Raw genomic sequence first — 15,363 nt, 5'->3', positions numbered from 1 at the left:
TTTTTCTCTGTGACCACCACAGTAAATTAACATAGTTTATATTTCACGGATTAGAAAGAAAGAATCTCCAGAGAAAATAAGTGACATAACTCTACTACACTGCGTACATTATCTACCTTAAAAGGAAAACACCGACCAAATTTTATCAATGTATAGAAACAACAGTATGCTGAACAAACACTGTAGTAAAGATATGGCAAATTTACAACTGCAAAATTCCCCCTAATGTCCTTAATTACCTCTTCTCCAGCTCTATACACACTAAGTGACCATTCTAACATTATACAGGAACTGTCCGTCTGATAAATCATTGTTTTGTTGTGGTACCTATGTTTGCTTTATTAATCTTTTAAAAACTGCACCTGCATTCATTTATAGATTTGTTTAATGAAACTATTTAAAGAATTAATTCAAAGTGTCTAAACATCAAAAATAACTTTTTTTTTTTTTTTACAGGATTTATTTCAAAAATTATTTATTAGTGGGAAGGAAGGAAGGAAAAGTCAGTGCCACACTTGGCAGATATTTTCTCTATATCTATATTTCCCATCCATATATACTATTGTTTTGTCACCTAATTACTGAGATTCTTTTATGCTGAAATATTTTAAGTAAATCTGACATTGCCATCAGTGGAACTAGTGCTCATGCCACATCTCTTATTGGCAAGATTCTAAGATACACACAAGGTACCCCTAGTATGGTTGAAGGTTCTGGTTAGTTCCTAATCTACCGCTCTTGTAAATTCGTATTTTTAATATCTTCAAATATCACTACCGATTTAAAAAACCTGAAAATGTATTTGTTACAGTATTTCAACTGCTCTGATAACTTCTTACATTTATAAATACCACTTTTATATCTTCGTCAATTGACTGACCCAAACACCAGACAATTTTCAAAGAACTGACATCCATCGTTTATCTGCTATTTGCAACAGTTTAGCAAGACTCCTTTCCTACAGAGTGTTTGAGTTATTTTTCCAATATATATAATTACAAATTTTTGCTATGTGGAAGCACTTTCTCTGGTAGTTATTTGATGGACTTTGTTTCTCAGCTAGAGTCAATGCTCATTATAAGCTTTCCATATGCATGACATACAATATTGATAAATGTACTTAACTACTAATAATTGTTATATGTTTGCTCTCACTTTTATATGACACTTCTCTTTATTTCAAAAACCAGATTGCAGAAGTGGCAGTTGTACACAATGTTGTGTATACAACACTGACAGCTCTACAAAACAGAAATTTTGTTTGTTTAAAAGTAGTAATGGTAAGAAAGAGATCATGAAAGCTTTATCATGCACATAATCTGGCATCTATTCCCAGGCTTGCTAAAGGTATTCTTTGCAATGTTCAAAAAGTATCTTGACTACTGTGTCACCAGTTCTCTTTCTGTACCCACATTGCAGGGTCTTTATATGGATTTCAATGTGCATACATTCTCATGCAATATGCAAGGTTTAAAAGAAAAGATATTGCAATCATTACATATTAGGTCACTGTTGTACTTCCTCCCAGTCATGGAACAAGGAAACAGTTGTATGAGTTGTATGGCTGCATAATCCCAGGTGCACCCAGTCAAAAGCCCTAAGGGCTTTCCCCAAGTCCAGAGCTCACTTTCAGAAGATTAGATTTAGTTCTACAGATTTCAAATGTAAGCACAAACACACAGGCTTTTCTAACTTAAACGCAGCTACTAGAGAGCTCTAACAGCTGAACACAACATTAACAAGTTGTTTATGCAGAACTTAAATGCTATTCAGATACTGAAGAATGTCACTAATATGTGAGAACTAACTTTATAAGGTCATTAATCATAACAAGTAAATTAAATACAATAATTACCATGTTTTACAGATGGTGACATTGAATACAAACTCAAATAGTGCACTATTTGAATGACAAATATTCATCTTGCAATTTACAGAAATTATTTTTCCATTATTATATTGAAGTTGAGCATTTTTTTTAAATCTAAGGCAAGATGATAACTTCTAAGAATGCCAACATACTGCTGCTCTACTTTTGACTGCGTTTTTTGAAGGTTCGAATCTATACGCTTCTATTATATTGTGGTAGTTTATGACCAATACATTTCATTATAATTAATTCACACACTGGTATTAGAAGCCCTAATATTCTATTTTCCTGCAAGTCATTTGATAACTGATTGAGTTTAAACATATGCAACAAAAATATGTGAGGTTACATAACTTGTCATATTTCACAAACAAAAGTAATCTTTCAGATTTAAATGTTTGGAATAAAGAGATTTACATGATGGTCAGTATACCACCACCCGTATGAGAATGTGAATATGGTATCTAATAATATCAACAATTTTAAGATATTCTGAATACTGGTTTGTAAAATGTATTTTACTGTGTCTTACCTAAATATCTGTATCTTACTGTATCTGACCTAAACAAACATTTTTACAAAGATGGATTCATAAAAGATACTGAATCCAAAGAGGAACATTTTACATGTGCCAGCTAAGGATTATTTAAAAAATTAAAAAAAAAAAAAAATTAAGCAGGGAGAATAGACTAAAAAAACCCCAAGCCAGTAACTAACTTAAAAATATATGAATGGGAGTCAGCAAAAGACTCTAAATTAAAATAATTAAAAATGTAAACTTCTAAACACAGGAAGATTTCATAGATGCCAAAAATGTTGTCACTATTACTCTAAAACAGTGTTTTACCCAAAGCAAAATTTTCCTTTCATGTCTTACATTTATTTTCCTATTAGAACATTTTAAATTTGTGATTATCACTTAGGAATCCTGAAGTCCTGTCATAATAACGTATTTTGTCCAACTGTAGATTTACTACATTTTATCCTACCGTTATAGGTTGGGACTTAAGAGAGTATATAGATGGAGTTAGATGTACACAAGCACGCGGAGCAAGTCCCAAATCACTCTAAGCAGTTCTCTAAACATTTCAGTTCTGCCCAAATTGAGTTTCTAACAATTTAAATTCTTCTTAGTAACTATTTTACTTAAAGGGCAGCTACAAGTAGGACAGAGGTCATCCTCTTCACAAGGAGCTAAAATGGAGAAGACAATGGGCAACAGGTACAAGTTGCACTGGGAGAGGTTTAATCTTGAAGCAAGAAAGAAATTTTTACAGTAAGAACAATCATTCACTGGAACAACCTGCCCAGGGATATGGAGGTTTTCAAGAAGTGACTGGACAGAGTGATGGATAATCTCATCTACGCTCCCTTTGCCATGAAAGTTTGGACCAGATGATCATTCAGAGTCCCTTCCAACCTTGGCTGCTCTATGATTCTGTGATTCTATTTTAATATCCTCAGTGAATACTACCTCATGGATCTATCATCTGATTGATTTGAACTATAAAGATAATACTTGATGTAATTTAATACCTTTTTATGGATTTAGTTGTACTTGTTATTCGACAGAAGTTCAACAGAATATCTCTTTAGTTACACAGATAAATCCACTTCTGTTCATATGTTACTTAGTATCACTGAACAAAGTTAAGTTTCTGAATCAAAATATTGTACTTAAAATACTCTCTTAAGTATTCTTACAAACTACAATTACATCAGAAAATAAATGTATCAGAACTCTGAAAACAAACGGAAAGACTTGATTGTGGGATATTGTATAAGCTATTTTTACAGTATGTTGACAACTTGAGGTCAGTAAGTCTCTGTGAGTAGGCTGCGATATCCCCAAATGACAGTATGACTACATTCCCTTTTCCTCCTCTTTTAGTTTTTCATGTAATAAGAAAAATACATGAGTGAGCATACAGCTTTCTTAAAAGTAACAATGCACCCTTGTAAACAAGCCTTTTACTTATATCTCCCTTATAAAAGGAGGAATGATTCAAAAAATATTTCCCAGGAAAAGCATGTTTGAATAAATACAATTCCAGAGAGACAGTAACATATCTTAAGAACGATGGTTTGTCCTGGAAGTCTTGTTCAAAGACGGAATGGAAATTAAGAGACTCTCCCAATAAAAGTCCATAAAAATTATTTACCTCTTCATAGTAAGAAACAAAGAAGGTGATTTAAAAGCTTTGATAAAACTTCTTAATAGACTGTTTAAGGAGGACTTTTGGCATGGAAGAAGGCAACAGCTCCATTAGAGAATCAAAAATATCAAGATTGTGAGAACTTCTGTTTGGCATTATTCCCAGAGCACAAAGCCACACACAAATAAATTCCTTACCACAGGTTTTCTCCCAACCAGGGGGATTATTTTCTTTCACTAGGATCTTTCCTTCAAATCTGGGTTTGACAAAATTCAAATGACTTCTTACTTTCATAAATGGTTTAAATTACATCATCAGTTTAAAACAAACAAAATATTTTGGTTAAATTTATTTATCTTTTATCTGTCCCTATAATTAGCAAATTAGATCATTCCTACTGAAAGTAATTAGGAAAAATACACACAGATCTTTCTCTTTCTTTTTTCTTTCTTTCTCTCTTCCCCCCCCCCCTTTTCAGTTGGCAGCATCTGTAATATGACTTTCAGTATTAAAAACTACAATTTTATTTTTGTTGCTGTACATTAAGGTACAGGAAGGAGGAGAAGAGTCCAATATAAGTGGCAGAAACAAGGGAGAGGGAAAACACTACTATAAATCCAAATGAATTCCAGATGGCAGGAGCAAGAGTAGCTCTTAAATGTGCTTTTGACTTAATTTTTCATAGCATGCCCTTTATAATTGTTTATGTTTCAGCAATAAGTATGCAGAAAACAGAATTTTCCAGAAAATGCTGTCACAAAAGCAATGGAATAAGTGCTTGCACAGTGTTAAGGTGTTTTCTGCTTCTCACACTGCCCCACCAGCAAGTAGGCTGGAGATGCAGAGGAAGCTGGGACAGCTGACCCGAACTGACCAAAGGGATATTCCATGCCATATGATGCTGTGCTCAGCAATAAAAGCTGGGGGGAACGAGGAAGCGGAAAGGCATTCAGAGTTACAGCATTTGCCTTCCCAAATAATGGTTATGCATGATGGAGCCCTGCTTTCCCAGCAACGGCTGAACACCCGCCTGCTGATGGGAAGCAGCAAATTAATTCCTTGTTTTGCTTTGCTTGCACATGCAGCTTTTGCTTTACCTATTGAACTGGCGTTATCTCAACCATGGGTTTTCTCACTTTTACCCCTCCAATTTGCCTGCCATCCTGCTAAGGTAGAGTGAGCGAGTGGCTGTGTGGGGCTGAGCTGCCTATGGGGGTCAAACCACAACAACTGGCATTTCCATGAAATTTTGAATTTGGTCATGAGGCTACATCTCATGGATGCCATTAAAATAAACCAAAACCCCAAGACTCAAGACTGTGAGGAATACTTGCCTCACCTATTTACAATACACTAATTTTCATATGAATAGCTGTAGAACAAGATTTTTACTTTAGTACTTCATCAGAATTCTAATGCAAATCCATTTACTTTGATCATTTCTAAGGACTTTATTTAAAAAAAAAATCTTATTGAACATAAACAGCTTGTTTTTACTTGCTAGGTCCTTTACAGCTTAACCCCTCCTTTCATTTCTCAGTCAGCTGTGGAACAAAAGCTGATTCTTCCCTCAAATTGGTTTACAACTCAAACCTCTATCAAATATTAGCTTTTCAAATAAGAAGTACCGTACTTTTTCTTATCCTTAGTCTATGCACAAGAGCATCCCCCTGTAAACACTCGTACAAACTTTGTCTTTTTTCTTCATATCTCTACAAAAACCTTACTACAATCCCTATAGACACAAAATAGAACACAATAGCTGCCTGTCATGATGACCAAAACAGTCTCATTCTTTTCTTTTGATAGTCTGCTATATTTCTGAATTTCTTTTCTCATCTTACACTGAATCATAGAACATCTCAAGTTAGAAGGGACCCATAAGGATCATTGAGTCCAACTCCCTGCTCCTCATAGGACTACCTAAACTAAATCATATGACTAAGAGCATTGTCCAGACACTCCAGGGAGTTCCAGTGACCAATCACGGTTTCAGTGAAGAACCTTTTCCTAATATCCAATCTGAATGTTAGATCTAAGACTCTTCCCTCCCACCCCTGGCAAAGGTAGCATGAGAAGTTTTTCCTAACCTGCCTCTGTTCTGGCTTGAAATTCATATTTCACTGCCCACTCCTGTTGTGTGTCAAACCAATTATTTGTGTCTACACAGTAACTTGAATGACAAAACCAATGAAGGTAAAAATTGCACTTCTGAGTTCTTTTGGCTTTAACAAGCATACAAATCATACCACAGAACTAGCTCTTTGATGATCAGTTTCACTTTGATTTCCATGGGGTAAATCTTGTCATTAGTATTTCTAGCCATTGATAACACATAACATACTGCTAAAAAAGCAGCACATCAGAAGTTTTCAAAATAAAATGAAGATAATTTTCATAACTGTAAAAAATGGAAATTAAAGAGCAAGCTTTTTTGAGTTTATCACACTACCTTCTTCCAGGATGGGTCTCAGCAAAACAAACGGGATTTCCTGCAATGGTTCCATGTGTTTGTGTCCAGCGCTCATTATCTTTATCTGGGGCAAGCAGATGACGAGTGTGCCAGGCATACTGGCCTGCCCATGGTACCAGCTTCGCACAGTCCCAGGAATGTCACCCGATACAATAGTACTTGGGGAAGGCAGGCTATCATTTGGAAGGAATACACAACAAGATTGCACTTCAAGCTGAAAAAACAAAACCAAGAAAAATTTCTCAGAAACAGATTACCATTTTTTCCCACCAATGTGGAGTATTCATCTTGGTACAACATCTCAAGTTACTCATCCATCACAGTTGATTGAAAATAGTCTTAGCTTTTAGTTGAATTAAGAAGAAAGATGACGTAAGATGTTGGAAAGCAATATACTCTTGTAAATTATGATTATGGGAGAAGAGGGAAGAAGTAGTGTGATTTTTGTCTGTAAATTTGATCAGAAAGGTGTTGCCATATAAACCGAACATACATTTATCTACATTTCAACAGGATTTTACAAGAAGTGTAATTGAGTCAGAAAATGTTTTCACAATAAAGCTGAGAAAGTCCTCCTCTTTTTGCAGTTCATTAGCTTTTGCTAGCAATAGCTAAGCCTCTAGAACTAACCAACATTTTTATATGCTGTTACTTTCTATAAAGACCTATTTCAAGGAAAATTCTGTCTTTACTTTGTAGTCAACAGTAATGAGCATGTACAAAAATGTTAGCCATCAGATAAACTAGGAAAAGTATAAACTTTAGTGGAAAACTGACTTTAAAACAAAGGGACAGATGCATGCATACACAAAGAGAAAGAGAAATGAATAGAGTTCATTAATTTTATACAACTTTTACCCTGTTTTCATTGCAAATCAGAAGCAGTGCGTACTGTTTAATATGAAATAGCATATTTTGTTGTTTATTTTCAAGCAGTGCTGTTACCCTGAAACATTTCTGACCATTCTCCCATCTCCTTATGAGCTTCTAGTAAGTGTGAGTGAGCCCAAACCAAGAACCGAACTCACCATGACTTGTTAACTCAGAGGTGGTGTAAGCTGCAAACTGTTAGTCTTCCTTGGCTCTTACAAGTAATATTCTGCACCTGGATATCAAATAGCCCTAACAGCCTGCGCACTTGAATGCTTTGTTAAGTGAGTACAAGCTATGATTCAGTTCACTTCTTCACATTGTTTGGAAAAGTCTAGTGTACAAAATGTTGGACACAAGATGTTATTTGTAGCTGGGATAAAAGAACATTTGTTTGCTGTAAACTTACATAACAGAGGCTTTCAATTTGACATCCTTAAAGACATCACAGCTTAAAACTGATAACCAAGGTTTCCACTCCATACCCTCTTCTGAAGGCTAATAGTCCCTCTAGACCACAATAGTGATTTGTAATAGAGCTGGAATTCCCCAGCACCATAAGTACTTTGCCAGCCTAGTGAGGAGAACACAGATATTCATCTTTATTTCAGCATTTTTCTGCTCTTTTGCTTAGACAAACTGACAAGAATTCACTGCAGAAAAATATAAGTAGAATTTTGCAAAAATAAATATATTGTTACATGAAGTCTGTGTTTGTTTCTAGTTTTAGAACTGTTTGAGTTGTAAAAATGAAGTTAATTACATCTTTGATAAGTAGTTTATTGATCCAAGGTTGCAGAGTGTACGTTATTTATACTGGATGAAAAGCCATGGTGTATTGTTACAGATGTAATAGATTTGGAATTTTTTTTTTTTTAAACTGGTAAATTAGTTATTGTGTCAATTTGCAAAGTTTTACAGTGACACATTAGATCGTTTTCCGGTCTATTAGTAATAGGTTGCAGGTCAAGCCATTGTGGGATAATGATAAATAGATGACAAAAGAACTTATGATCAGTATAACTTTTGTTTTATCAGTGCATTTGCTGAGTAAACAGTTTATAACAAATAATCCATTCTTCATATGTATATCCATGATGATTAACATCAAGTGCTGCCTGGATATACAAACCATGTGGTAATAATAATAAAAAAAATTCCAACAACTTGGAGAGATACTATACTTCATCACATTACCAGCAGCAGGTTCTACAAGAGATGTTTTATCTCTTGAGAACACATCTCAATACTCAGTAGAGATTTACAGTTCAGTACAGCTTTGTACTGAAGACAAGTTCTTCAGATCATTTTTGTTTTATTTTACTCTGCCATATCAAGAATATTGAAGTGGAACCACAACAGTTTCACTCCTTCAAATGCCTAAGAGAAATTCCTGTTTACATGGGCAGCTACTTTGCCATTCATTTTCAAACAGCTAAGTGGGAGCTGGACCATGAATTTTGGTGGGGTTTACATGATAGCATCAGGCTCTCCATATGCAATATTACAGATTTTCTTACAGCTTTCTTGTGTTTCATTTAAAGTTTTATATTAATAAATTTATTTTGCAAAACATTATCACAGGATTTCAAAGGCCAATGCAATTAATATACAGCAAAATTCCACATTTTGGGGCAAATCATGCAATTATTATGACTACTTAAGAAACTGACAACTTGGATGCACAAGGGCCTGATCAGTGCAAAATTGAATTACACCTGTTGAACTTTTCAGAGGCAGATTCTGCTTACACACAGCTATCGATTTCAATGGAATTTGTGTACGCTGACCTGACAGAATCTGGCGATCTGTCTAACAACAAGTTCCAGTGAAGAAATGGAAGAGTGCACCTAAAATTATGGAATTACATGTTTGACAAAAGTGAGAATGTGTGCTACAGATTGCTTCACCAATCAGAAAGTGCTTTCAAATATATGTAATCCAAATTCTCAAAATTAAAGTACATCAATAGCATATATTAAAGCTATCATATAAATCTTTTTACACTTTTTAAATAACTGTTAAACTGTGTGTCTAAAATTGTGAATTTAATGTAAAATGTGACTGATTTATGTAACTGAATATAAATCTGCAGCAGTAAATCTTGCATTAATGTAAGGATCTGACAATCCAAGGGAAAGAAAATGAAGTAATCTGCCAGTAAGAAGTCCTCAAGCTGGGGGTCAGATCCTGTTCATGGAAACCATCTGGTTGGGACCCTCCAAGCCACACCAAACACAAATGATCTTTTAAAAAAATATCCTATTCATTAATGCTTCGCAGCTGCACTGAGCGTTACTTCATTTTTCCATGGCAACATCCTTTCTGTTTCAAGGATCTTATTTCAGTTTTGGTAGCAACGTGTTCTTTTGCCAATACTGAACACATTCATGTGTTAAAGAGAAGGAATTATTACAAATTCTTGAAACAGAATCACCCTCTATTTTCTTTTCTGTTATGTCAAGGCCTATACATGCTAAGTAACACACACTAATGATAAACCAATGAAGTAAGCAGTATTTTCACTTCTACTTTTAAAAAGTTATGCAAAGCATATTGCTCTAAGCTTTTACTAATATATAAGCCTAAAAAAGTGCAATGAATTTTAAAGACTCTGTTGTATAAAAAGGAAAGTATTCAGTTACTGGAATAAATGGAGTACTTTTAATTCATATTTTATAAAAGCAGAATGTTGCTCAATAGAGAGAACAGTGAAATATATACTGCAGAAGAATTCGGTCTTCCTAACAGAGGGTGGGTGGAAGGGAGTGAAACAAAACAAGTGAAACACCACAATTACCCTGCAGAAGTGCAATGAAGAGGGACAGGTTGTACAAGAGACTTTACAGCCTTTCATGACAGTGATACTATAAGGAAATTCCCTTCCCTATCCACATTTTATAGCTATATAAACCAATTAGAGGCACTGAAGATGACCCACAAGGTGACACTCACATAAAAGTGTCTCCTGGGAAATGGCCTCTCTCTGCATTGATCATCATCCATCGCCTGGTCTCAGCAGAAAGGCTAATATGTTTTCCTACGAGTTTCAGATACAGAATATAATCTTGCAATGACTCCCAAAACTGCGAAGAACCACAGTTACACGTCACATGTAGGGGTTCTGGTGCGGTCCTTATTATAAGATCATACCCCAGCCTCTGACATTAGCTCTACTCAAGTAGACCATCTGCAGTTCAGCCAGACGCACACTGTTTGTTAGAATTTAAAAAGGCAGGCCAGAAATTCATGTTTTGAAGTTAAGACAAAAAGTAAAAATGATATAAATAGAAAGCAGAGCACATGGGTAAGAGAACTAATAGAGCAGGCTACTTGTACGTACAAATGAGTATCATAAGGATCAGCTGCACTTTCTTTGACCACTTAAAACACAATGTCTTAGCACTACACAGTATTCCTATTCTTTTCTAAGAAAGATTTATTTTAAAGTTTTTATTTAGTTATGGAAAAATTCATTCTTTGTCAGTTTGTTGTAAGTAATCAACTTAAGAAATCATCCTATCTCATAACTGCTGTCACAGAATCTCTTCCTGACCCATGAATAAAGACCACTGTTAAAAGAACAGGAACTCTAGTCAGCCTCATCCTTACGTTTCTGTTCCTTCAATCAATGTTTCACTTTGACTAAAATGTTGTACAAATTATATGCTTTAAATAAAAATATTATTTTCAATAATTTCAGGAAACAGACTCATTTTTCAAATAATTTCAGGGATATTTAAAGGTATGTGGAATATCTGGCTAAGTTTTATATGCAATAATTACACTCTTATTTAGTTGGCATTCACTGCAACATCACTCATTAATTAATTTGCTTTTAATACAGGTCCTTCATTGTTCTCACTGGAATTCAGCATTAACAACCAATTAAAAATAATTGTGTTTATACTGATCCACAATTTTAGCAACCACGTGAAAAGTGAGTATTATCCTCCTACACAGTATAACTGCCAAAAAGGCTTCAAGGCTGCATATAAAATCCTACCACAACTAAATAATAAACCCAACTTTTTATAGTTAAGTATGAAAGTCTTTTCACTTAAATACTAATAGCTTACCACATCTCCAATGCACAAAACCTTCATGCAATATTCAATCATGAGCAAGCCAGGGCTAGGGCTGAGCAAGTACCAGCTTTGGATCCAAAATAAATTTTTCAGTTACTTTGGTTCTAAACACATTTACTTAGTCAAACTTCCACTAAAAGAACAATCCTTTGGTGATTTTAAGTTATGATGTTCTGTTTCATCTGACAACTACAGAGTTTTCTGTCCTAGAATCATGTTAATAAAAGATCCAGGAACATGAAAACAGTTTTAGAAAAAAACCTGAGTCTAAGTGCTCCAGCATTTAACCAGAGAAAATATTCTAGAAATTTGCATTTTTCATGCCAAATGATAATAAAATACAGAAGATCTGTGTGAATTTAACATATAAATATAATCATAGAATCATAGAAAGGTTTGGGTTAGAAGGGACCTTAAAGATCATCTAGTTCCAACCCCCCTGCCATCAGCAGGGACACCTTCCACTAGACCAGGTTGCTCATAACCCTCATCATCTTACCCTCTATACCTTGCCTTGCACAAATCTCAGCTTTCCCATTTAGGCTGGTATTGAAGGAAAAAAAGCTATATATATATTTATTTGTGTCTTGAAAAATATATTTAAATAAAACAGACATAGGGGCTACTAGCAATAATAAAAAGAACAGCAAGCCTATCTATAACTTCTTCATATTTCACTAAGAAAAACTACTGTATATTTGTTTGGAAGCACATTCTTGGACTTTCCTGTGGTGTTTCCTTGGAGTCTGTTGAAACTTTTCACTGCTAACATTTAATGTCCTTCTGGCAAGATACTGGCATATACTTTATCAAGACTGATCAAAGCATAAGTATGAAACATATCAGAAGTGTTTAAGCTGTTGTATGAATTCACAGGGCTATTTAATTTCAACACAGATAAAAACTAAAAATATAATTTCATATTCATAATGATGAAAATTGAAAGCATGAGCACCTTGCCAAAAAACCCTTTAAAAGTTAAATAAATCTAGAACCCCAAACATCAGATATCTAATACAAAATAATCCTCTGCCAGTATTACCTCTAATCCAAGAGTGTAATTATGCCAGAACAGTGATATATTTACAAATTACTTTCTGAGAAAACATGTGCCTATTACTGTCACCAGCTTTCATCTCTGTTTTGAATACAACCTCTTTTTTTTCTGTTTGGTAACAGGCAAACTTTATTTTCAGCTGTTCAGTATCTTAACCATTATTTGAAACAAATTCACTTTGCTGGTTACTAATGTAACGAAGTGTACCTTGAAAAACATACAAGCAGAGTATCTTAGCCCTGATTCAATTTTCCCCATTTATAAAAGATCCAGCTCTTCACCATCCTCATTATTTTATTATTATTTTTATTATGACTCAAACTTTAAGCCTCACTTATATAGGGAGTCTCATTGTGCTAGGTACCACCCAGACACCTAACAAAAATACAGTGCTTCCTTCAAACAGCCTACAAATGATCTCTCTTGACTCCCCTTATCTAACCACTTCAATCACCAGTGGTGACAACATTCAGAAATAAAGGAAAACAAATAAAATATTCATGAAACAATGATGAAAGAGCTGTCTGAAAACTGGCGTTAATAGAAAGCATCTCCTCAACTTCAGTGTGTTCTGTAATCAAGTCATAAGGCTGAAAAAACAAACTTTTAACCATTCTACTATTTTGAACCCAAAGAACTTTCTGCATGAAGAAGGAGTAAGACAGACAGGTTTTGGGATGAGTCTGTATATAAATAAATGTATTTCTCGGTGGGAAAAAGGAACAGGCACTCAATGATTACTTTCTATCAGAAATATGGAGGTTTTGTATTTTTTTAAATTTTATTTTAACACAAGTTTTGTTACTATATGCTGGTGTACCATAAAATACCAATCTCATAGAATGTACTGTTCAAAATGCAGAGATTATATTAATTCTAAATTAGGGTAATTTCTAAGCAGGCACTTGATATATACTTGGAAGAATGCAGTCCTAATTCTAGCATTTCTAAGCCATCTAGTATTTGATCATACAATCTTAACACTGGACTTCCCACATGGCTTTTTTTGTGTATAGCATGCATATATACTGCTACGAGAAAACAGCTGTTACTGATCAGCGATCACAATCTAGAGCAGTCTAGGATGAAATGGTTTAATCCCAGTGGTCATGTACGTGTCCTTTATGAAAAGGTAGACAAGCAAGCAGCTGAGCCATCACTATATAACACATCATACTGTATTATAAACCCCCAAAAGAAGTATTTATCATACACATTTTCCTCAAATATTTTTCAAATCATAGTATGGTTTGGGTTGGAAGAGACCTTAAAGATCACCTAGTTCCAACCCCCCTGCCATCAGCAGGGACACCTTCCACTAGATCAGGTTGCTCAAAGCCTCATCCAACCTGGCCTTCAACACTTCCAGGGAGGGGACATCCACAACTTCTCTGGGCAACCTGTTCCAGTGTCTGACCATCTTCACAGGAAAGAATTTCCTCCTAATTATCTAACCTAAATCTACCCTCTTCCAGTTTAAAAATGTTGGCCCTCATTCTATCACTACCTACCCTTGTAAAAAGTCCCTCTCCAGGAAGGTATGCTGCAAATCTAACTGTGGGTAAAAAGGTGTATAGCTATGTTTATAATACAGAAAAGTGTGACAATCATTTTTTCTTCATATAACTTTTTTAAGGATCTTCCCTTTAGATATAAAAACGTATTTTGAAAATTAATATCCTAAAACCAAAGCATTCTTTGCTTAATTTACTAAAAAAAAAAAAATCTCTATTTTATTTTTCATTCTCTAAGACTTTGAAACAATTGAAATAAGACAATAAAACTTTGCAGCTCCTTTAAAAACTCTCTAATAAAAAGCACTCGAATGCATAAAATGTATCATAAAATCTGAAAAGACATAGGGTTTTTTCACTTCCTTTTCATCTTACCTGAAGTGTAAGGCACTTAACTGCATTCCACACTATTCCAATAAATTCCTTCATTCTTTCTTCAGGACTTCTGCAGCTTTCAGATGAGTTCAGCATGGTTTTTGCAGGAAGTGACAAAGGACGAGATTCTAATGCAAACAATAAAATTCAGTTACACAATCGTTAGAATATATAACTAATTAATATACTTACTGGTACCAAAGAAAAAGATTACTTATTTTAAATTCTAAAAGAGATTTATCTCTCACTATGTATGTAATAATAATGTGTCTATTATTAGTTTTAAAGTTGGCAATACAACTGTATCAGTTAAGCCTGATGAGAAATGCAATTAAATCAAATGCTCAAATTTCTTTAATGTAAACTGCTAAGAAAATATTATGAAGAATGCTTGACCTAAGCAAATTAAGACAGTTTTCAAAGTGTGATAACCTATGTGGTGATGGAATAGCAATCCAAGAGGTTTTCACATACATTGCTGACAGTGTAATCTAAAAAAGGTTTTAGTTTTCTAAATTTTTTGTATGAAAGACAGGCCATATTAAATTACAGTTCTTGATATGTTTTCTTTAAAAAAATTCACTTAATGAAAACTTGAGTATGCTTCTCCAAAAAAAGGCATAAAATTTAAACCATTTTCTTACTTTGTCAGACTTAAAGGTACTGTAGTATGAAATATTTAAGCAAAATTCAATATCGTCTAGTAAAAAGAAATTTCTTTAAATTGCTTGTTATTTAATAACATGAATATGAAATCATTTTACATAACAGAAGTATTTAATTGAATACAAGCACAGTAGAAGTTCAAAAGAGGACTAGTGAGGAGATCAAGTAGTAACTACAAATTCATTAAAGACTGCATGAGTGGTACATAGTTCCTCCCGTCATCTCTTACAGAATATCCTCCTTCTTATGTTTTGGGATACCCATCAAATTGTCGTCAGCTTCTTCAACATTTCC

The 15,363-nt window shown here is 34.3% G+C and overlaps 1 protein-coding gene across 1 annotated transcript in view; it reads right to left on the bottom strand.

The window, feature by feature from the left end:
* Positions 1-15,363, bottom strand: part of LOC104521128 (vacuolar protein sorting-associated protein 13B-like) — a gene marked incomplete at both ends in the record, with an annotated part of 97,764 nt that overhangs the window by 71,065 nt on the left and 11,336 nt on the right. The window contains 2 exons of the mRNA XM_010163034.1: positions 6,479-6,713; positions 14,404-14,531. Coding sequence (XP_010161336.1) covers positions 6,479-6,713; positions 14,404-14,531 — 363 coding nt within the window. The remainder of the gene's footprint in view (positions 1-6,478; positions 6,714-14,403; positions 14,532-15,363) is intronic.

The sequence above is a fragment of the Antrostomus carolinensis genome, unplaced genomic scaffold, assembly GCF_000700745.2.
Source record: "Antrostomus carolinensis isolate BGI_N321 unplaced genomic scaffold, ASM70074v2 scaffold9592, whole genome shotgun sequence".
Taxonomy (NCBI): Eukaryota; Metazoa; Chordata; class Aves; order Caprimulgiformes; family Caprimulgidae; genus Antrostomus; species Antrostomus carolinensis.
This window is presented reverse-complemented; position numbering and strand designations above follow the sequence as displayed.